This window comes from Miniopterus natalensis, chromosome 10, assembly GCF_054644295.1.
Source record: "Miniopterus natalensis isolate mMinNat1 chromosome 10, mMinNat1.hap1, whole genome shotgun sequence".
Classification (NCBI taxonomy): Eukaryota; Metazoa; Chordata; class Mammalia; order Chiroptera; family Miniopteridae; genus Miniopterus; species Miniopterus natalensis.
The window spans coordinates 22402333-22427737 of record NC_142090.1 but is presented as its reverse complement, the minus strand read 5'-3'; the positions used below and the strand labels follow the sequence as shown (position 1 = coordinate 22427737).

At 36.7% G+C, this 25405-nt stretch overlaps 1 protein-coding gene across 1 annotated transcript in view; it reads left to right on the top strand.

Moving 5' to 3' along the window:
* The window catches only part of PTPRZ1 (protein tyrosine phosphatase receptor type Z1), a 45419-nt gene that overhangs the window by 4536 nt on the left and 15478 nt on the right, over positions 1-25405 (top strand). The window contains exon 3 of the mRNA XM_087821335.1: positions 370-488. Coding sequence (XP_087677461.1) covers positions 370-488 — 119 coding nt within the window. The remainder of the gene's footprint in view (positions 1-369; positions 489-25405) is intronic.

Below are 25405 nucleotides of genomic sequence, written 5' to 3'. Positions count from 1 at the left end.
GTTGTGACTTGCAGCTCTGTCTGTTTAGACTCTGAAAACAAATTGTAACCAGGAATAGAAAATATTTATGTTCCCCCTGAAATAATAACTAATTTCCATTTAGAAAATTAATTACTTTTGATTTTCAGACTAGCAATTAAAAAAAAAAAAAAGATCTCTCTTTTCTTTTTACATAGACTATGTTTATTACACTCAGGGAAATTTGCCAGGATAAATTATTTCATTGATAAATTCTTTTATGCTCTCATGCCTGCACTTGAGATTTGGGAACTTGCTTAAAATTTTATGTTATGGGAATTTTGCTTCTGGAAAAAATTCAGTTTTTTCTGGAAGTATAAGCTGAGTTTCTCTGTTCCCCTTACTCTAAAGAGATTGCAGTTATGTTTAACCTGGTAACTGTGCTTGACCCACTTGCCAACTGTTCAGCCTGTAGAATGGAAATGAAACCCCCTCATTCAGGACCAGAGGACCTCAGAGGAAGGGCTCAAGTAAGAAGATGAGCTTGTATTTTATTTCTATTTACCATCCACACAGTGTCTTCTGGGTGCAGACCCAGTGCTGAACATTCTATATATTTTTTTCTCATTTCATTCTCCCCAAATCCCTTTGAGGTAGGTGTTTTCATTTTACACATTTTATTTGATTATTATTATTGTTTTTTAATCCTCACCAGAGGATATTTTTTCCACTTCTGTACAGAGAGAGTGGATTGGGGGGGGGGAAGGGGAGAGAGAGAGAGAGAGAGAAAGAGAAAGATATCAGTGTGAGAGAGACACATCAGTTGGTTGCCTCTGAAACACCTGCAACCGAATGTGCCCTTGGCCAGAATCAAACCCAGGACCCTTCAGTCCTGAGGCTGATGCTCTAACCACTGAGAAAAACCAGCTAGGACCATTTTACAGGAGAGAAAACTGAGATACAAAGAAGTCAGCTGACTTACCTAACATCACACAGCCTGTCTCAGCCTATATGTTCCTTGTGACTCCCAAGCTTGAGTCTCTTCTCCTTTCATTCCCAGGAGGTCACTTTGCTACTGGAACTTACTAGCTGGCTCCATATGAGATGTGACACTGCATTTCCATTCCCATTGCTTTCAGAGGATCTCCATTCATGACCTTTCCCATGTGCTCCCTCCAATGTTACTTTTTTTACCTCTTTTTTTTTTTTTTTTAATGAAAACATTTAGCAATCATTGTGATCCAGATATAGAACATTCCCAGACATACTATTTTAACTATTTTCCTTACATGCTTACTAAGTGCTAGACACCTGGTTGGCACTCATGGGTAGGCACTCATGATTGAGCAGTGCATAAATATACAAAGTCCTAAAACTCATGGTGCCTACAATCCAGCTGATCTGATTCAATCCCTACATTGAAAGCCTTTAAATCTCACTTTTAAGATACTTTGTTTAGTACTAGTTGAGAATAACAGTCTTTCCCAAATATCTCTTAGTATGTTAAATAACTTTCAAATATTTTAGTATGTTTCCCACTTCATCATGAAGGCCAATGGTGAAAGTCAGAGCCAATTTAAAGAAGACATGCATATGCTTCAATTGTTCTTAACTGTTAATGTCTTATTGGAAGTAATCTCTAGCAGCAACTTCAGGTTACAAAAGGAAACCAGTTTTTATCTGTGTTTTTAATTGTTCAGAGACATATATAACATACTGTATAGGCATTAAGGGAAAAATTAGTTTATCATATTGCACAATCCTAAAGCACTTATATTTTAGAACTGTGCTGTCCAATACCATAGCCACTAAGCATATGTGGCTATTTCAGTTTAAATTTATTAAAACAAATTAACTCAGTTTCTCAATCGCTTTTCAGGTGCTGAGTGGCCATATGTGGCTCACAGCTATCACATAGGGCAGCACAGATAATAGAAAATTTCCATCACTGTAGAAAGTCTATTGGGCAGCACTATTTTAGAGTGAAAAAATCTGATAAAGTATTGCTAGTATTTTTTCATAGTATTGATTGATAGAACTGAAGAGAAGTTGTCAACTCAACTAGAAAAACTTCTAAGGCCACTAAAATTATTTGAAGTGCTGATGTACGTGGGTTATTATTGGGCTGTGTTGTGTCAGCCGTACAAAAATCACAGAGACATTCTGGTGGCCTTAGGTAGAGCATTAATAGTGAAGACAGTTCAGTGGCCATTTTGTGGCCTTTATAGACTGGTATTAAGGGGAGAGATTAGCTATTAGTTCAGGAGTGAGTGCTCTGTTCCCACAGCACATTATCCATTATTTATTTTAGCAGTCACTGTATAATTTTGCAGTGTATCTCTCTATCCCCCCTCTAGACTAGCTGAAATAAGACAGTATTTCATTCATCCTTGGATTTAGTATTCTTGGACTTAGAACCTATAGTAGGTACTTAATAAATATTTAAAGTACAGGTCATAGAGAAAAAGAACTGTGAAGGTTCTTAGACAGCAGTAGCTATTTGCTGTTGAAATGGGCCCATTTCATCTGACCTTTCCTTTTTTTGATTCTGATCCCAAGTGAAGAGTTAGGTCACTATTTACCTCGAGCCATCAATCTTTAATGCCACTTCTGGCACCAAATCTTCACATTCTTTGATTCTCCCAGAAAGGCACATAAGCATCACTTAGATCCATACACTACCTGTGTCTTAAAAATAGAGCTCCCATGAGAGACACTGTATGAGAGGTAATCAGTTTTAGAAGAGGTCATAAGAGTGGAGCTCCGTGATGGGACCAGTGTCCTGATAAGAAGAGAAAGAGAGACTAGAGCCTTCTTTCTCTCTACGATGTGAGGATACAGTGAGAAAGCAGTTGTCTCTAATCCAGGGAGAGAGACCCCACTATCCTTATCCAGAATCAGATATGCCAGCCCCTTGATCTTGGACTTCTCATTCTCCAGAACTGAGAGAAATAAATGTCTGGTGTTTGAGCCACATAGCTTATGGTATTTTGTTTTAGCAGCCTGAACTCAGTGATACACCTTTGGAACTTTAAAACATACTGATGTCTGGGCCGCACCCTGGATCAAATTCATGTGTGAGTATAGGGCCCAGACATAGATATTTTCTTAAAATTCCCCAGGTGATTAAAGAATACAGCCAGGGTTTAAAAACCATGAATCTAGGTTAACCTTGTGATACTACTAATCTTAGTTTATTTTTCTTAAGTAGAAATATTGGCAAGTTTCATGCTATCCTAAAACAAAACTAGTGCCACAGAACAAAGGCTTTGGAAAACTTCCCATCCCTCTCTCCTCTTCTTAAGGCAGTTTCAGTGTCATAGTAACCCTAGAAGGAGGAGTGTGGACTATAGTGGCTGACCTCATAGGCTTTGTTAGCCAGAGGAACTTCAGGAGGCCAGACAATCTTGGAGCTGGTCCAAAGATTCAAGTTTATCAGCAGGTGGATGGATAACTGAACCAGTCTCTGAGATGGGAGTCCCAAGTACTAGGGCACGGGCACATAATATATTAAGTTTTGTCAGTGACACATGTTTTTGCTTGCTATTTGTTCGTCTTGTTTATTTTCTTTCTCCATGCGTAAGTTGTTAGAATCAGACTTGTTGTTTTTGGTTATGTAATAGATATAAGATATAGCTATATTTTCTATTTCAGCAATTGATTTGTATATATTTCTTAAAATAACATTTTCATATTTATCAAGTCTAGGCTATTTGTTTTTATTACATTTGAAAAGCACTAATAGCTTCATTTAAAAGTTAATGGAAAACTTTTTCAGATGGTCCAAATTACTATTTTAATATCCTTAATCATTAATGGTGAAGATACAAGCACAAGTCAATTCAGTGAGTCTTTATGAGCATCTGCCTTATGATAAATATTTCTCTAGAGAGAATATTCCTCTAGTTGGTTTGCTAAGCTTTTGCAAGAGAGAGACTCATCCATAAATAGCTCTTATACATAGCAGAGTTTGCAGAATATGAAGGTGTGAGTTGTGTGGTAATGCAAGTTGAATTCACCTCTGAGAAGGTTTCCAGGAGGAGACAGGGTTGGGTGTAGACCCTGCAGTGTGGGTATGTAGGACTTGAGGAGGGAAGGGCATTAATTGCAAAAAGGATGGCATACACAGAAGCACTGAATGGGAAAGAGAGTGTGGTGTTTGGAAAGAAGAAAAAACTGGGAGGGGTGTGTCTTAGTGGAAAAATGTCAAATAATAGGTAGGATTTCTAATGGCTTATTGAAGAGTTTGGAGTTTGGAATTTGTCCAGTATATAATGGAGAACTATTGAAGAATTTTGAGCAGCAGAATGACTTCAGTAGATCTCTGTATTTTAGAGCAATAACTCAAGAGTACAGTATAGGGTGGACTGGAGCAGAGTGAGACTGGGAATCAGGAATATCAGTTAAAAGTCTGTTTCACTGTGGCAGTCAGAGTGGAAATTTGATAGGGCATTTGGAGGTATAATAATGCTGTCCTTTTTATATAATACCTTAATGTTTAATAAGTCCTCAAATACATTACTCATTTGATATAAGTGTATTTGGTATAGTTGCTATGACTTGGAGCCATCCTCTGAAGAGTGAGCCATTGGTGGTCCTCAAGGGCATGTCTTTCCTGGAGAGGTGAAGATGTGGCAAAGACCACACAGTGTCAGAGAAATATCAGGGAAGGAAAAGTGGAGGCAGCAAATGCATACAATACTACAGAAGATGATAATTGGAAAGGAAGAAAATAATAGAGAGAAATAGAGTATTATAGTTGGAAGACTGCTTGCTTATTGAATGGTAGAACTCCAAGTTTGTTACCACAAGATGTAGGAGTTGAAGCTGAACTTTTCCTCTGAACTGATTAACTCAGTGCCTTGAGAAGAAATAAGAAGAAATGCTGCTGCTTAAAATGATCTATTTTTTATCTATTTTAGTAGAGACCATAGTCACAACTCAACATTTAAAAAGCTTCCCCCTCCCAAGGATGGGAAACACTTGAGTATAGTCAGAGTATCAGGCTAATTTTATTAATTTTTATCAAAACTATTTACTTAATCACATTTAAAATTATTTTATTTGTTATTTTAAAATAATCACAGGTATTAATGTGATATTTCAGTCAGCTATCTACGACATAAACTAGTATCTTTGTAATTGCTTGCAACTCGTGTTTTGCATAAAAACAGTGCAATAGAAAATAACCCATAGAACAGGCTTCTAAGAATTTGTTTTTAAGTTGATTTTAGCAATTTTTTCCTTCTAACTCATGAAAATGTGATAGGATTTTATCTACTGTATGTCACAGTATACATTAAGGATACATGAAGTGGTAAATTAATGAATTAAGTGGTAAATTAATAAAAAAATAATTAAGTTTAGGAAGGGGTTAAAGTAGCAGCTGTCAAGAATAGATGTGCAAGTATATTTTTCCTTGTGTAATGAAGACCTGTAGCTATATTGTGCTATAGAAGAGTTGGATGCAAGAATTTTGTATTTGAGGAGTATGGATGAATGGGTTCTTCAAGAGTAATACTTGGTTATGATAAAGTTTCCCTTGATGGCTTACAGAATAAGGAAATGACACATAATATGTGTATATAACATATTTATATAAGTATTTTGTATATAAATATGTATATATATATATATTACATATATATGCATATATACACACAATAAATAAATAAGGATATATATGTTTTCTGCTTCTCAAAATTGATATGGCCTTATTTTGAGCATTATAAGATTACATCCTTTAGAAAAATGATTAAGATTAATGGTAGGAATTATCCTGGATATTTTAAGCCTGTTTTTTTCCTGCCTCCAACATAAAGAAAGGAGAAGAAGGTCTGCTTCTTCCTGTGACCTGAATATAGCTCTGTCCCTCTCCAGAGGGGTTGAGTCCAGTTGAGATCAATAGAACTCATTTCATCAGATCTTCATTGAACAACTACTGTTTGCCTAGTATTGTGCTGGACTTTAATAGTTTTTTTTTCTCTATGAGGAGTTAATTTTGTTACAGATATAAAGTGAACCCTGGTGGGAGCATACCAGAATAGAGAATAATGAAATAAATGTTAGATTATATGAATCAGATTTTGTCTGTAGAAAGTCATAAAAAGGACAGACAAATAAAGATGTGAATTCATTTTAAAAATATCTCTGTGAGCATATGAGCAGCACTTTCTCCTTTTGAACATGGAACATTTACTGTTTCATTTAATAATTTAAGCATCTTTTGTGCCTCCTCCCTTATTTTTTCTATATAAAGAAACAAAAAGATAAGGTTGTATTTATTACTCATTTCAGATTACTCACCCAAAGAGAAGCTTGAATACAGACGTTGGTAGGGTTTTGCCTGTCTATTCTGAAATGCATTTAGTTCTCCTAAATACCCTACCACATTGAAAATAATAGTGTAAGTAGCAAAATATATAAATGAAATGTTAGTTAAAACGTTCATCTTGTATGTCTTGTTCAACACTTGCTGCCAAGGAAATGTCATATAATTTCCACAGTTATGTCTATCCCAATTAAAAGTTTAAATTTTGGTGGGGAGAGTGACTGGGGAGGGGGAAGGAAAGGGGGGGGGGAACGGGTCATTGGGGAGAATAAGGGACATCTGTAATACTTTAAACAAAAATAAAAATTTAGAAACTAAATAAATAAATAAATAAATAAATAAATAAATAAAAACACACAAAAAAAATTTTGGTGGTGGCAGATTATGTTTTGTGACAAAGGCAAACTCCTGGTGCTAAGATTTCAAAGAATGGGTTCATATACCTATGATTCTTAGCTAAAAGTTTATCAAAATGGGGCAAGAATTTTGGACATAGGTGTCAATGCTGTCTGCAAAATTGATTCCTGGAAAGAAACACAGAGAATGAAATCACTTTTAATTAGCCAAGAATGGCTAGTACATGTTGCCCTTAAATCCTTTAAGACACAGCACAATCCAGGCATCATCCATCCCACAAGAGAGTATCCCTCTTGCCTGTGATTCCAATTTGTTTTCTTCATTTAATCTTCCATTACATCTTAGCTATTTAGTATTCTTGGCAGAAGAAATCAAGAAAACACAAGATGCTTCTTTGTTCCTCAGTTTATTCACAATCTTATATTAACCCCTCCTTCCCCTCAAAATGATAAAACACCCATCATAAAAAAAAAAAAAAAAACCCGTTCCCTGTTTGATGGGAGCTTTTCAAGGTGGTGGCTCTCTCTCCTCTTCCTCTCCTCCTCCTCTTCCTCCCCCTCCTTCACATTTTTTAATTAGAGTCCTACAAGATCTGTCATTAAAAATAAAAAATAAAACAACTGTTCATTTTTACAAACATAATGAGCTGTTAAGTTGCATCAGACTCAATGGCATTCAGGCAAATGAAGATAATATTTAGTCAAATAATCTCTCTGGTAATGATGAGAATGTATAAACCCTTTTACCCCGAGACAGGTTAGGTCTTCTCTAACTGCCGACAGAAAGTGTATGTCCATGCAGTGAGTTTTCCCTATGAATACATGGGGAGTTCTGGCTTTTTAAATGTGAGGCTCTGAGACTGTAGTACACAGTTTTCTGGAGATTTTTTTGGGGGGGGTGATTGCATTATTGGAGGAAATTCACTGAAAACAGGTCATCAAGCAAAGATTGATATAGGCTTTTGTGCGGAAGTAATTATGCTTGTTTGTTTCATTCTGCTATAGTCCAAAATGCCAGACTATGCAGTTTCAGTGAGAAAATGTGTTCACATTTATCCCAGTTAATATTTGTAGGCTGGAAGGTGCTGTCCCACTGATTGGACCTCTCAAAATCCTTATATGTTAGTCAGTAATAATGAATGAAGAGTTTTTTGCATATTACATATCTTATTACTCAGTCATCTATAAATCCCAGATACGCATCTATTAGTTGATCAAAACACAGCTGGAAATTTCCATTGTACTAAATGCCAAACACACATATACAGAACCCACATACCCACACACAGATCCATGAAAATAGCAACCTATGCATCCCCTATTAACCTAGGAAATTCTGTTAGCCTAGGCAACCAACCTGTTCTCTTTCCATAATGTAAAAAGTTCAATAAACATGCTATAGTCATTACTGACCTAATGTAAATTATTGTTTGTCTAAGGCCAGTGTTAAAAAGCTTTTTGCAAGTTTGTAGCGACAGATATTGGTATGCTTTTCCTTTTACATAGTGTGTTTCTGTAATTCTCAGAAAGAAATTCTTCAGCAACAGACTTCAGTAATGAAACGCAATAGAGGAATAAGGTCTCCATCCATGTAAACTATTTAGAAAATATTAGATGGAATTTTGTGTTGTTTCTACTCATTATTGGGAAGGATCCATAGGTTCATGTAACTCTTAATGTCATATGTTGCTCTTACCAGGGCATTCAAAGTGCTTCAAACCTAAACTCTGGCTACCTATCCAGCTTGACTTGACTCTCGATACTTGTGCCCCTTCACTTTGGCTCAAGCTTTTCTTTTTTCTTTGGTGGCCTGTGGCCCCTTGCATTCCTAGTTATCTTTCATGTCCACTGTAAAACTTTCTCTAACACATCACTTTTCCCTGCCACAAAGAGGGAAATATCACTCATGCTGCATTTCACTTGTATGCATATCTATCACCCTTGAAAGAGTCTTGTCTCAAGAGATACAAGCCCTGGGCTGTAAAGACCCCTGGTCCATAAAGTTGGTGCTCAATAAGTACTTGTGACATAAATCAACAAATGAAATTCCTTCCAAAGAAGTCACTTTAAAAGCAGAAAATACAATAGGACCCATCTAGTCAAATATTAAATATCACCACCACCTCATTTGGCATGCTCTTTAGCAGAGTAGAAACTTGGGATTACATTCCCAGCGTTCAGAATTAGAATTCAGTTCACCCTCAAAGTCACTCAATCCCTCTTATTTTTAAAAAAAGTAAACTAAAAGTAGGTCAATCAAGTCACATTCTCATTTTAACAAACCCAAGAGTCTATATAGATTTTTAACTGAATTGGCATACTCTCATGGACCATTTTCTAAGGGCTTTTCCTCTTGGCATTCAGACTTTTAAGAAAGAAAATTAAGTGATTGGAATAGAGTACAATAGTGAATGCAGAAGAAGGGAAGAAAGATGACTGTGGCCAGAAACATGAGAGAAAGAGCACTATAAGTTTCTTTATTCTAAGTAGCGGTGGGAGAATCTACTTGTTGGCCTGCACAGCGGATGCGCCATTTCTGTGGCTAAGTTTTCCCTATGTTTCCTGTCAAGCCAGGGTTTAAATGAAACAAAAAGATACCGGATCCTTGTCGCTAACACCTCCTCATCCCTCCAGTGCCAGCCAAGAGCATTTCTCTTAGTTCTTTTATCCTGTTTTTAACCAAGAACAAGATCTGAGATACGTGAGATCCTGTTTGATTCAAGTGTGGAGAAAGCACTGTAGATTTTATAGCCACTGCTTACCTGTTGCTGTCAATAGCTGTATTGTCTGCATTTTATCATGTATCCAGTGCTTTAAAATTTTTGAACAGAGTAAGTTTTAGATTTGTAGAGGTAAAGCTATTTTCCTTGGAAAAGAGAGACAGTGTTCCTGATACCTTAAAGTCTCAAAAACTGTGAGAATATCAGAGTTATGCCCTGACCTGCTTGGGGGGCTATGGGGGACATTCTAAAACCAAGTTTTGTGACAAGAATCTTGAGTTTCTTTTCTTTGGGCTGCTGACCTGGTTTACAGTGTAGCTGGAGGGTCCACCATAAAACATGTAAAATATGAAGAGATTATGAAAAAATAGATTGATTAAAACAAAATTCTATCAAGATGAGGCAAATGTTTAATGAAATATTATAGAAGTCAATGTTCTGTTCAATAAAAATAGTTTAAATATTTTTGAAACTAATAGGCAAATAGGAATTATTTGCAGACCTCTGTAACTTCCCAGTTCTGCAAACAACAATGATAAGGGAATTGAATTCAGGAAAACTTGTCCTGGTTAGACAAGGATAAAGGACCCTCTAAAACACATAATCACTCATACTGAAAAAAACTGGTCATTATTTTTAACTTACTGTTAGTAATAGTTGATTTAAGAAATTATTTTAAATGTTTGTTTTAATATGTCCAGAACAAAATGTAAGCATTATAATTTAAGAAATACAAAATTAAGAGAAAACAAAACATCTGATGAAAATAATTGCAATGCTCAGATATTTAATTAAAAGACACTGAAAAGGAAAGTACTTATTGAAATAGTGATGCTTGATAGAATATTAGGTTATTGAAAGTTTAAAAAGCTATTTTTTATATAATACCTAGAAGCAGCAGTATTTGGTCTGATGAAGAATTAGCAAATAGATGTAAGCAATGATTAAGGTTCCTATGGGACTTACTTTGGGAAAATCAGGTTTTAAAACAGTTATGTAAGGAATGAATTAGATTATCAAAGTTTTAAAATTATGAGCACAGAGAAGAATTGGGTGAATTTAACATTAATTTGTAAGAGATGCAATATTTTCATCCTGCTGTTTAAAGAGACTTTTGTGATTTTAGCTCATGAGTTAAGCATTCAGTATCAGAAGCCTCACATAAAATTCAGTCAATATGGTTACGGTCCTTTGGAGGTAATATTAATCATAAAGTTATGCATAGCCTATGTTTCTGGAAAAGCTTACTATGACTTCAGAAGTTTTTGATAAGAAATTATCTTTTTTGCAGAAGCAGAAGGGACAACATAATATTGGGAAATGTAGTAAGAGTTCTGTGGGTGGCTTTGGAAGGACTTCTTCCCACCCTGAAGCGGGCTCTGCATGAACGCTTACAGCTAAAAGTTACATCTTTAACAACAGAACTTTATTTTTTGCATTATATCTATTCATAACTAAAATGTTGGTATTTTCTTTTCAGTTATTAGCTTAATGTATAATACAAGTTGATCAGTAAATGTGGTTAAAATAACGAGTGTTTCTTATGCTATTAGTTCTGCCATTAGAAAGAAATCCTCTTGGCTTCTGCCCCATTTCTCTCCTCCCATTTTCAGCTAAACTTCTGGAAAGTGTTTTCTACACTCATCATCTCCATTTGCTCTCCTCCTGTTTGCTTCTGAACCCCACTCTAAACAGGCTTCTGTTTCCGCCACTCCAAAAAACTGTCCTCATCAATCTCACCAGTGCCCTCAAGATTGCTGCATCCAATAGTCAATGTTCTTGGTCCTCATTTTATTGACCTACAAGTAGCTTTTGAAAATTGCCACTTTGTCTTTTTGGCAAGGCTTTGCTCGTGTGACTTTCAGAACCCCACTCTTTGCCTGGTTTTCCTGGCCGTCTCACTGGACACCTACTTCCCTGGCTACCTCAATCGCTTTTGCTGGTTCCTTCTCATCTCCCACCTTCTGAACATTGGAGGCCCCACGGCTAACTCCTGGGGCCACTTCTCTTCTCTGTCTACACTGCTTGCATGGTTCTTTCATCCCTATATTCTCTGCATGGGTAACTCCCAAATTTACACCTCTAGACTAGACTCTTACCTGAACTCCAGAGCAATAAATGCTACTTCCTACTTAGGTATTTAATATACCTCTCAAACTTGACGTGTCCGAAATTGATCTGCTCTTCCTCCAGCCCCATTCCTACTTCCAGTGTCTTCTTTACCTCAGTAAATAATTTCACTCTTTCTGTTGTTCAGGCCAAAATTCTTGAAGTCGTCGTTGATTCTCCCTTCTCTCTCACAACCCACATTTACTCTATCAGCAAGCATCCCCCAGATTGTATTTTCTTACGATCTGCAACCACTGCTACTGTGTGTCTGAGCCTCCATCATCTCTTACTGGGATTATTGCCCTACCTTCCCAGGGTCTCCCTGCTTTGCCTCATAAATCAGCCGGGTGATCTTGCTCAAATGTAAGTTACATAGTGTCATTCTCCAAATTTCCTGACTCACTCAGAATAAAAGACAAAATCTCTATAGTTTTTATCAAGCCCTGAATGATCTGGCTTCCTATGAGTAGTTAAGCTCAAAGGACTCAAAATTTTAATGCAAATTTTTGATTGTGTGGCTGTTTTGCCCCTAACCCCCACATTGTACGCAGGTCAGATGCACTTCTCTCATCGCCTCCCCTGCCCTCACTCCTTCTGTTCTAGACTTGAGGCCTCCTTGCTGCTCCTGAGTCGCTGAGGCACTTTCTCCTCCAGGTTGTGTTTTTGCCATTCCCTCTATTTAAATCTTCTTCTATAATCTTTATGATCCACCACTCACCCCCTTAGATTTCTATTCAATGTTACTTTTTAAGGCAGACTTTCCTGGACATCCTATTGAAATTATGAGCCTCTCTCTCCCCCAAATGCCCTGTATCCCCCTCTATTTATTTTTCTCCTTGGTACTTATCACTTGTATGCATTTTTCATTACACTGTTCTCTATCTCTCCCTGTTAAAACCTAAGTCCCATGAGGGTTTGTGGCTTTTTTCACCTCCTAGCCCCAGACCCCAGCACGGTGCCTGGCACAGAGTAGTGCTCAGTGAATATTTGTAGAATAAATAAGTAACTGAAAATGCCCCCCTCCTTTTTGTTTGATTTTGCTTGAATTCTATGTTGGGTGATAGCACTGTTTCTCTCTTTGGTTTGCATTGTCATAGATGTCCTAAGCTCTCCTCATATTTTTGACATTTCATGTAACTTTTCATTAAATGACCCTTGCAAACATCATACAGTCAATTTTTGGCTTTATCTGAAATCATAATGTATTTTTTCAACATTTTCCCTTCATGTCGTGTTATTTCAATTCATATTTTTTCATCCTAGCTGTTTTACATATTCTCTAGTTTTTGCCTTATGCACTGTCTAGTCTTTGCATTTATCTTTTCCTGGGTCATACTTTTAATTCCTATTTGATTTTAACAAGTAGAATGTTTTAAAATGTTTTTCTCCATCAAGAGAGAAGTTCCTTTGATTCTTTCACAATAGCAGACATGAAATACATTACCCACCATCAACCTTTTTTCATTCCACCAACCAGCTTCCTCCAACTTCTCTGTTCTGTTACTTGGTATTGTAAATATGGATGTATTATTTTAAATACAGAACATTGTGATTGTTACTATTTTTTACATTTTCTTTGGACATTCATAATTAGTTCAGCAACCAGCTCTGTAAAATACATCTGGATAACTTTTTATGCCTTAGAGCTTACATTTGGTTGTTCTATATCATAATTTTATCATTCTTGGCTTCTTCCCTGAAGTAATTGTTTAAAGAAGACTTAGGTGACTTGTTTTCTGTATCAAAACATAAATGTTAAAATCCTTGTCTTCTTCACAATCAAAACCTGGATGACCTAAAATTTTTCATCACAACCTTTTTTCTTACAAAGTATTTGGGCTCTGCTTTTTAATATTATAGCACTTGGTGTTACTAAAAAAAGAGTGAAAAGATCCACCCAAGGGCACTCCTTTTCTGCTAGAACTGGCATATTTAATGGCTGCAAAAAGAAGGCAAGCTTGGTGAGAGTGGAGCAGTATCCTGGTTTCTTCAAAACCCAGTGCCTGCCTGGTAAAGGAAGGGACACACACTTCTGATTGGTGGAGACATTAGAACTACAGAATGTATTGACTTGTTCTCCATAGTCAAAATAATTAAATGCATTCAAAATTATGTATTTGCAACTATAATATTTAACATGAACATTTCACAAGTATTAAATTTGGATTTTCTATTTTAATATTTAAAGGGCAAAGGCATTCTGGCTGATATATTGTAGAGTTCTACAAGCATTACTCATACATATACCCATATATGTGTGTGTGTGTATTTCATGCAGTGATTTTTTAAAAAATCCTCACCTGAGGATATGCTTATTGATGAGAGAGAGAGAGAGAGAGAGAGAGGGAATATCTATGTGAAAGAGAATCATCAATTGGTTGCTTCCCATACATGCCCCAAATGGGGATCGAACCCACAACATTTTTGGTGTACTGGAGGGTGCTCCAAGCAAGCCACCCAGCCAAGGGCCCATGCAGTGACTCTTAAGAAAACAACCTAATCTTTCTGATAAAGCATTAAGGATTTTCCAAATAAAGATAATAATTTAATACTTTAAAAAATATAAATATATAGCATTTTCTGCATGATAGTGGGTTTCCTTGTTCTTTAGAAAATTCTTTTTCACGATTATAAGATTGTTATTGCAGATATTCAGAAATTCAACTCAAAATTACATCAGAGATAAATATTTTTAACATTTTAGTTTATCTCTTCCCTGACACTTTTCTAAGTATCTACACACAAAGGGAGGGGGGGAATAGTGGGGAGGGGGGCAGGAAGAGAGGGGGGGGGTATATATTTTTAACAAAGATTTCCCTGTACAAATGGTATAGTGATCTAACTTTTGAACTTAAAATATAGTGAATACTTTGCTGTGTCATGAAACATTTTGATTTTAAATTGCTGAATTAGTTACAAATGGCTTGATTGCATGTTGAGACCCCAAATGACTGTGTGTCTCAAGCCCGAATCAAGTTTATTTCTCTTCTGCTTGTCAGTCCAGATTGACAGAGTGTTCTGCAAAGTCAACAGTGATAGTCCTTTCACCTTGTTGTTCCACCGCCTCTGGGGTATTGTCCTCCTCACTGTGTCCCTGATAACTCACAACTATGTCAGCGGGAGGGTAGATAGGGGAATGGCGTGACCTACATTTTCATGTCTCATTGAAGTTATAATGCTGAAGTTGTACTTAGCACTTTGCCAGAACTTATCCATGTGTCCACAAGGAAAATTAGAAAATTTAGAGAATGCTCTGGACAGCCAGGTGGCCAGCTGAACATCTGTTACTGTAGAAGAAGGGGAGATTGGGGCAATTAACAGTCACTGTCAAATAGTATTTCATTAACTATGTGCTAATCAGTGTCGTGCTGTATTCACAGTGTATTAATGAACATCTTCATACTTCCATATCTGTTTCCTTATAAAATTAGCTTTTTAAAGATGGCAAGATTTTCTGAATATTTGCCAGGTGCCAGGTAGTATGCTAATATTTTATTTGTGTTTTCTCCACTAAATATAATAACCTAAATAGGTACTTACTCTTCTTGAGTCTCACTCAGGGATAGGGCTGAGGAAGTCAAGACATAAGTCTTCTTTAGAAGACTCAGAGGATTAAATAAGAAAGTCTTAAATAGCGTTGTCACATACATAGGCCTAATAAATGGCTGGTTAACATGAGATTCAGGTCCAGGTCTATCTGACTTCCAAGTCCTACTTCCTACTACCTAATCATTATTTTAGGGTAAATCACTAGAAGAAAAGTTTCTGACACAAAGGTATGGGTATGTCTAAGGCTGTTGATTCCTTTTGTCAAACTACCCTATGGAAAGCAGATCCCAGTGGGCACTCCCATCAGTAGTGTACAGGAGGGTCCCTTTGCCATTTAAGTATGTAAGAGCCAAAAAATTAAAATAATGAGCACCCAGTCTTAGTTTGCATTTAACTTACATTTATTAATAAATAATGGCATTAAACATTTATACCCATATTTATTATTATTTGTGTTTCTTTTGTTGTGAATAACCTTTTGTACAAATCACTTGCATTGAGATATTTTTCTTTTATTTAGATATTATTAGATCTCTTTTCTTAAGCATATATGCTTCAAATTTCACCCCAGGTGCTTGGATTTTGATATAGTTTATTGGATTTGGGGGAAGATATATTGTTTATGTTCATGGTTGTTTTTTTTTATATGTAGCTTTTTGGGATTTATCACTCTGAAAGTCAATCAATTTTAAAAGTGAAAGATAGCCTAAATGTCATGATAGTTAACTCTTGCATGAAAGGATCACCCTCATTTAAAAAATAATAATCCCTTTCCTAGGGTGTGGAGGACTGGAGTGAAATATATTCTTGGATGGCTTTCATTTTTATAAATTGATTGTCTCTTTTATTTAAGTATCTTTAGTTATTTTGAGATCCAAATGCTTAGAAAAGATATGTTGTTTATCTTCTAAAACAGAGGAGGCAGCGATGGTTTAGGGTGCAAAAAATAGGCATTGGCTTAAAACAAGTCTGGCTGTGACCCTAATGAGAAAAATAAATAAGACCCGTCTCTCCTCTGTTCTCTTCTAGTCATGTTTTTCCCCAACCAGGTCCTGCAGGTGTGGGATAAACATAGTTATATATTTTTTTGAAGACAGATATTGGATTTTAGTCATTTTAAGAAAATGGGGACACCTAGGAGGTTGAGAGTGTTGGATGGGATTGATCCCGTAGCTGCTTGGAATTCTTGCAGACCACTTGTGCAAAAATAGCAATGCTCCTTTTTTATAAAAACATATTGATTGAGGGAGATATAAAACAATGTTATTTTAGAGGAAGTGTGAACAAAGGAGAGAGTAGAGATTTTTATACATCCCATGTTGTGGTGAAAGCTCACAGTAGAAAGTTGTTTTATAATCATTGCTACACTTTGATGAATCTTCTGGTGTTACACACTATTGATCTCAGAAATAAGACATCTTTGTCTTAAAGGATCATTTGAGAGTCTTTGTGATGATTCAGATTGGCCTTATGAGGAAAGGATATAAAAGGAACTGACAACCCACAGTCTGTACCCCAAACAGTTTAAGAAAATAATTTTCAATGAAATACAAAAGACCTGGTCTTTCAGACACTCAGGCAGATCTCAAAGAAAAAGAAGTTTAGCTTAGCATCTTTCCCCCTTCTTTTATTTACTTACTTATTTTTTATCTATTTATTTATTTTATTACAGTTTACTTTCAATATTATTTTGTGTTGGTTTCAAGCATAATGGTTAGAAAATCATGTACTTTACAAATATTCCCCCCAACATTTCCAGCACCGACCTGGCACCATGCATGCTTATTGCAATATTATTGACTATGTTCCCTATGTTGTACTTTACATCCTCATGACTATTTTGTAACTGCTAACTTGCATTTTTTTTAATCCCTTTACTTCTTTCATACAAGTCCCTCAAACACCCTCCCCTCATACTACTCAACACCAAAAATAAAATAAAATATAAAATAAATAAATAATAAATAAATAATCCAATTTAAAAATGGTCAGAGGACCTGAGTAAACACTTCTCCAAAGAGGGCATACAGATGGCCAATAGACATATGAAAAAAAGCTCAATGTCACTAATTGTCAGGGAGATGCAAATTTAAAACACAGTGAGATATCACCTCATGCCTGTCAGAATGGCTATCATCAGTAAATCCACAAATGGCAAGCATTGGCCAGGATGTGGAGAAAAGGGAACCCTAATACACTTCTGGTGGGAATGCAGACTGGTGAAGCCAGTATGGATAAAAGTATTGAGGTTCCAATGGAACTGCTTTATGACCCAGTGATTCCACTTCTAGGTGCTTATCTAAAGAAACCCAAAACACTAATTCTAAAGAATATATGCACCCCTATGTTCATTGCAGCATTATTTACAATAACTAGAATATGGAAGCAACCCACATGCTCATCAACAGACGAGTGGATGAAAAAGCTGTGGGACATATGCACAATGGAATGTTATTCAGCTCCCTTCTTGATTTTTTATTCTCCCATTCTCCCCAGATACGGAATACTTCGGGCTGCATTTGGAAGGCCAGCATGCACTCTTTCTGCACCTTTTTGCCAAGTGTTCTAGGCTCCCTAATGAGTCAGCTGTTCCACCTCTTTTTTCCAATCAAATCTCCATTTCTTTATCTTGACTACTCAGTTGCATATTTCTTCACTGACTACCTAATCCATGTAATTCATGCTGGTCTGTAAATGAGCAGAATTAATAAGGATGCAGGTAGATTTTAAAAGATGAGCACATTAACACCAAAGCTGCTGTAACTGGTATAAGTATAGAGTAGATATTTTTGAAGGATTGGGACAAACAGCTCTCTTGGGTAGGATGTTTTCCACTGCTTCGTAAATATGACTTCATTCTATTTTTCCCTCCATTGATATTTTGCCATAACCTCTGGATTGGCAGTGGGTTTTTCTAATAATCATTGTTGCTTGTGTGAAGAGACACTAGCTTGGTTAATTTCTTCATTATTAATAACCATTTGTTGAGACATTCATGGTACCAGACACTTAATATTTATGGTCTCCAATAGTCTTCCTAATGCTGATAGACATTATTGTTCTTATTCATCTTTTAACTTCCTCAAAGTCTCAACTGGAAGGGAGCAGAACTAAGACTGGAACCCAAGTCTGCTGATTTCAAAGCCTCTGCTTTTAACCCCTACACTGTTCTGTAAAATTGGCTTTCCTTACAACAGTGGTAGGAGTTAAGGTTTGACATACCTTAGCACATTTCAAAGCACTAATATCTGGGGGGGGGGGGGGGATGCAACATGATTTTTTTGAAAACCAGAATTTTGAGTTTTTTCACATTGCTACTTTTGGTTTCAGGCTTCCTGCTGCCATGGTGCTTCCAGAAATATGGACATTTGTCACTCTCATTCTTCTACCCCACTTTGTGCATTCCTTGGTTTCCAGAGCTGTCCTGTTGATTAGCCTGACCTCTCTGTCACTCCCTATCTTAGCAGCCATGTTTCACCAAGATTCTTCCCTTTAGGTATCTAGAAAGTCTTGTTCACTTTCCCCACTGAGATGGAAACCTGAGCTATGGTGTCCTGCCTATCACTCAGCATTTTTCCACCTCGAATTGTGCACATCAACTTTCTCTGCCTTTTTCCCAAGCACCTGCAGTGAATACATTTACTGCAAGAAACACTAACTGATTGTAGTGGCAAGAAATACAAAGTAGCATGATGGTATATAAGGCAAAGTTATCGATTTCCTGAATCCATGACTCATTTCATGATTCAACTAGAGTTTTTGAGCACTTGTTATTTTCCTTAAAACTTTATGTATGCATTGATTGCCCTAGCTCAAGTGAAAATAGTAATTTTTCCCAGTAAAGGAGAAAAGTAACATCCATTAGTGGTATATTTAAATGTTATAGTAGCAGAACATGGTGCCTGAAAATATATAGCAAGACATATGGCCCCATCTGGTGCTGAAACGATAAACTATATAAGCATTTGGAGGCATCCAGGAATATGTACAGCTCTCATAGATTTCACCCTAGTCAGTGAATTCCCTTCAGAGAAGATCTCTTTTAACCATGGAGGTATTTGACGGGTTTTCTCATGTTCTATGCATTGTGTCAGTATGAAAAGAACTTGAAAGAAATAGGACATAGATCTTTCCCCAATCCAGAAAAAAATGGTATTGTTGTGTACAGTTCAGAGGTGTCTCTGCAATTAAAGGAATATCTTTAATGTCTTTTTAGTGTGGGTAACTATAATATATATATAATAAGTATTATCTCTGTTAAATTAAAATAGTATTTTCTGGAGCACGAGAAGCTGAAATTTGCTGTCAACCCTTACTGTTCTTTTTTGTTTATTTTAAGAATAGTTTATTGATCTTTAGAGAGAGGAAGAGAGAGGAAGAGAGGGAAAGAAACATTGATGCAGGAGTGAAACATTGATCAGCTGCCGCATGCCTATTGGGGATCGAGCTGGCAACCCAGGCATGCGCCCTTGATGGGAAATCAAACCAGCAACCTCCTGATGCTCCAGACGATGCCCAACCAACTGAGCCACACTGACAGGGCAGCCTTTACTTTTTTAAAAAAAATATAGTGATTTTCTTCACTGCAAGAATAGTGGCAAATTCATTTATATCTCTACACTTATTTTGGGTAGCTGAAGGAGTAATCTTGAATGTATTTATTTTGAGTAAACTGACAAGTCTGACCAAGAAGTGTTGCTGAGTGCTTTGTTTTCTGCTTTATGCATCAGAACGAGGTGGATACTATTCTAAACATAAGTACATCTTGCTATAAAGAGAAGTATTTCATATAGTTATAATCTACCAAAGAGTGGGGAAGCTCTTTAAGTAGTTCAGGTTGACTAACCTCAGGCGGAAAGCTAATGCAGAGTGTATATGTGAGAAGTAAAAGAAGACATGGAACAGAATAGTTAATGATGGTAGTGCAGGAGGAGTTGGTAGGAAGGGACTCCGCAGAAGGAGAGCAAATCCAGCCTAATGCTTCCGTTGGTTCATTATCACCAAGCCTTGGATTATTACTGTAGTTTTAATTTTTGCAGATAAAAACTTGCCACCCCTGTTTTCTTCTCTCTTTCTTAGCTTGTCTTAACATTCAAGTCCTAGGGTATGAAGAAAAATTAGCTTCAAAGCTAAAATTCTTCCTTAGACTAAAACAACAGTGATGAGAACATATCCCTATTCTTCTTCTTTGCAAATCCTATTAGGCATTGATTGCAGTTCACGTCCCAGTTCAAATCAGTTACCTTTCTTTTCAGTCATGAACTCAAAATGTCTCTAACTTCTAATGCTTAGAGTCATATTCATATATGATTTCCAGTTCTCTCAAATACATTTCTTGCATTTTTTCTTCATTATATTCTTAATATTTTACATGTAACACTCTGAATATATGAACGATAAACTCTGCTATCTGTACAAGTTCCTATCTTGTTTTTTACATTATCAGATGTTTTGTTTTATCTTTAAAGTTACTGAAAGCTCAGATTTCCTTTGAACAGAATGATCATTTAGGAACTGGATCTAATTTCTTTCAGACTGTCTCTCTCTCAAAGAAGAAGCTTGGATCCCCGAGCTCTTGGGAGTTAGAGCTGAGGCTAGGAGACAGTGGGTGGCTGTGGTCTTGGGAAGAAGGGACACTTGTGTTTTAGGCTCAGGGAAGGGCCAGATCTGATTGGAAGGCTCTATAGCTCTGTGTAGGTCAGGCTGGGGTGGAGGAGCAGCTTTCAAAGGGAGCTTGACATATCTCCTGAGGCAGTGTCGCATGTTGTATATGGATTGAGGTGCCTTCTGTAGATTATTGGAGACCAAGCTTGGGGTATGGGACAGGAGAGAGTTTTTACAGTACAGGCAAATTCTGAAACTATCATTTATGACTCAAGCGACATAGCTGTGTAATAGCAGTAACTACTCTGCTCTCCACGGGTAAACACCAGGCCTTCATTGCTCTTGGAACAGACCCACATCCATTTCCTAAAGAAAATTCTGGCCCAGTTAATAAATACTCTCATGGCCGAAGTCTGAGCAGAGGTGAGACTACCATTCACTGAGGTACAACAGAACAAGAAGAAGTCATTGAAACCTGAGATGCAGGTGTCAAGAATTTGTATTTGGTTTTCAGAGTGAAGAGGTCAAGTTTGGGAGCTGGAAGGAACTAAGAAACATGACCTGGGAGAGGGTAAATAGAAAGGGTAAACTGAAACTAGATGCCAAAGACACAGTCATAAATGTGAACCACGGTCAAAGCCCTGGTAACTCAGGAAACCGGTACAACCCAGAAGAGGCCTCTCAACCTTCAGAACAGAATACAAACATCACCTTATCTCTGATGCCTTTCTCACTGCCCTGAGAGGTCACTCCCTTTCTGTGAAATCATACTGTTCAGACATGTCTCTTGTTGCTAAGATTCTACGGTATGATAATTGTTTATGCATTTCTCTTCCGATTCTAGTCTGTGAACTTGGTGCCAGAAACTAGCTCACCATATGGCACATGAATGATGTTGAATTGGCAAAGAGACCTTGAGAGTCTCTTTATCTGCCTGTACAGAGAACCAACACATAGCCTTGATATATTGGCTCATTCTGGGATATAGATAAGGGTAAGTCACATTGCCCCAATCAAATCAGTGGCTCTTCCTGCCTGCTCTAAATTTTTGCATTGGTTGAAGACATAGAGATATATGGACATACCTGCAGCCAGAAGTTGAATGTATGTATTTTTAGATGAGCATTCTGATCACTGTTTGGGATACAAAATGAAGATGATGAAATCCCTGCCTGCAAGGCTTAATGCTAAGCATGATAACTACTGTTTCTTACACATGACCTGTGTGCCATTCATTGCTGTTTTCCATTTTTTATGTGATTTAACTCTAACAACAACTCTATAGGATTTGTTTTACCCATTTTACAAATATGAAGTGTAGAGAAGTCAAATAACTTTACCAACATGTAGCTAGTAAGTAGGAGAGATTGGATTAAAGTGTCTAAGCCCAAAGGAAAGGGAGGATCTTCGTAGTATTTGTCCCTATAAATGTACCCCATTTTCTTTTTTGATACCACCATGAATGGCCTTAGATTCTTAGTGATAGTGTCTCTTTCTTGAGAATGAAAGCAGCAAAGAGAACACTATTTAAGAATCCCTTCCATAATTCAGGCAAAGACATTATGCCTGCCAGTAATCTCATTTTCAAATTCACTATTTACTCAAAGTGAGAAAACAACTAAAAATAGGGATAAGGCAATGTAATGTAAAGTTCCTAAGCAATGTAATAAAAGCTCATTTTAAGTAAATAGTACTGCAAAAAAGATGTATTTTGTTAAAATGGTTAGTGGTTGGGAGAACAGAACAGTAAGATCTTAAAATCTTTTCTATACGTTTGTATTCAACTGCATATCTGTCTAGTTCAGCCACTTCTGAAGTAGCGGAGTTTGTGGATTTTAATAGGAGCTCTTATCAAAAGTGTGGCTCAGTTGTATTGGAAAAGAGTATCCACTATAAACTGTGCATTTCTTAGTGTAATTCTCTTTGTTCTTTTTCAAGAGTGCTGGTGCATCCTTAATGTTCCTTTCTGTTTGTGTCATGTTTTAGTTTCCGCATCAGATTTCTTTTTCATCCAGCCTTTCTTGTGGGCTTTGGGTATTAGTTTTCCCTGGTCTTATAGGTCCTCTGCTCCAAAATGGATTGCATACTTCTGTAATTATTCTCTCTTTATTTCTACTACCCTTTAATTACAAGGGACAACACTTTAGGTAAGCTCTTCTTAAAAACTAGAAGCTTGAATAAATTGAGACTTTAAAATAGGTCACTAAGTAGCCATTTAGAACCTAAAATGTTCCCAATAAGCAGTTTTCAGGTTAGAATAACATAATGTATGACCCTGTAGTGATAGTGCTACTCATCTTTTTGAAATAAATGTCAGATAGATTGGGATAGTGTTAGCAAAGTGCAAATATAGAGCAAATTTTTTTTGTAGTGGAAAAAATTTATAGTGTTGAATATTTCATGGAATAGTCATTTGTACATGAGGATTTCATGGCAATTTTTTAAGGATTTGTAGGATATCAGCAGATATGTTTAGGCTTTAGTATTGTGACATTTCTGATTGTTCTATGCATTAAGTATGTGTTCTAAGCTTACTTTGAATTAAACTTTTCTGTTTTCAAATTAAACCTTTATCTTGCCCTTTACATCTTACCTTAGATACCCATGCATAGCAGAAGGCAGCGATGAATTATTGGGGTGAGAATAGGGGAATTATCTGAATGTCTGAGTGTCAGATGTGATGCATTCCTCATCCTGGTCCCAGAATGCTAAAGGGGTGTGGACAACAGATAAAAATCTATCTTATGTTGTGATCACTGTAAACTGAAACATCATTTGACTAACTTCACTCACCAAACACCTCTCTAGGTTTTAGTGTGTTTCTCATAAATAAAAAGCGTTAGTCTAGGATGAACATATAGTTAAGCAAAGCCTTCAGCATGGCAGTGATCAAAAGAAACAGATAAACAAAAAGGGAGGAACTCAAAAGAAACTGAGACAAAGCAGAAATAAAGTAACATTTTATTAAATCTATAATTACATAATTAGAGATATTTTACATTCACAAAACAAGAGCAATATATTTTTAAAAGGGCATAATAAGAGAACAAGAAAGTGCACTTAGAATTTTTTTTTTTAATTTATCTTTATTGATTTCAGAGAGAGGAAAGGAGAGGGAGAGAGATGGAAACCTCAATGATGAGAGTCATTGATTGAGCCCGCAACCTGGGCATGTGCCCCGACCGGGAATCGAACCCCGATCTCCTGGATCCTAGGTCGACGCTCAACCGCTGAGCCACGCCAGGCCGGGCTAGAATTTTTTTTTTAATAATGAAATAATGGTTGAAATAAACTATCAAATATTAGGTAGAAAATTTTTCTAAAAGTAGAACAAAAATCCAAATATGTGGATAGGAAAAGAGAGGAAGGAGATAATTAAAATTAGATTATAATTTCAGAAAATCAAATATCTAACTAATAGGAGTTTCAGAAAAAATGAGTGACAGAAGCAATCCGGTGAAGAGAGATTAAAGCCCAAGAAATACTGGAGGAGGTAGGACAAAGGCCTATAAGTGAAGATAAAAGGTAATTAAGAAGTGCAATGACTTCTGAAGAGAAATTTATAGGAAGGAAATACCAAGAAAATATACTATTACTGAAGAGCAGGGTACTCTAAGTTGGAAGAGCTAAAATAGACTCAGTATAGTCAATGATAAAAAGATCAAACCAAAGGATTATTATGAAAAATTCAAAACACTGGAGATAAAGATCCTGAAAGTTTAAAGTGGAAAAACAACAAACATTCAATATACAAAGGACTGAGAATAAAAAAGGCGTCAAATTCCTCGCCATCCACACTGGAAGTTAGAGGACAAAGGAGTCATCCATACCTTGAAAAATTAGGGGGCAAAGCTGTTTTCAGCCTAAGTTTGTGAAGATAGAACAAGACGGCTTCAGACATAGACATTCTCAAAACTCTCCTCTAGTGCGCTTTTTCTCAGAAGCTGCTTCGGCGTGCTTCAGTGCTCCACCGAAAGCAAGGGAATAAACTCACAGGGGGATGAGTAGAATTCGGTTTGCAACCAGTGAAACAGCAATTAGGAGGGAAAACCTGAGGATACGAGCTCAGCAGCAGGCTGTGGTGCCAACAATTGGAACAGAAGAATTCAGGAGGGAAAAACAAAAGGAAATGCTAGATTACCTAATTCAGCATTTCATTATCAATATTGTGCCCCTATCCACTGGTCTTTGAGAGCTGTCAAGTATGGGAAACATAAAATAAGAGATTTTTTAATAAAGTTGATAATGTGTTTAGCATTGCTGTGCATCATTATATATTCATTGATTCTTTTTCTGTTACATATGTATTAAACACTTATTCTGTGCCTGGAATTATAGAGAATGCAAGGATTCACTGATTTCTGTTCTTATAGTGAACCTCAAACAGAAAGGAGACACGTATACATTTACTGAAGGAGGATAACAGTTGCCATTAGAAGAATGTGTGGGAGCAAAGATGGTTAGTGCATTTAGTAAAGAGGGGTCAAGGGAAGGGTAATTTTTAGGGTCCAGGGTTAAGTGTGTTAGAAGGGCCCAAGGAAACAATCCAGTGAAGAGAGATTAAAGCCCAAGAAATACTGGAGGAGGTAGGACGAAGGTCTGTAAGTGAATATAAAAGGTAATTAAGAAGTGCAATGGCTTCTGTACTCTTGGTGACAACAGAATGTCAGGTAAGTCCTGAACAGTAAAGGGAGAGATTTAGCACAGTCGCTGGGCTAGAAAATGTTGATGACCAGAGAGCGGTAAATGGATTATAGGTGACAGGGAATGTTCATCTG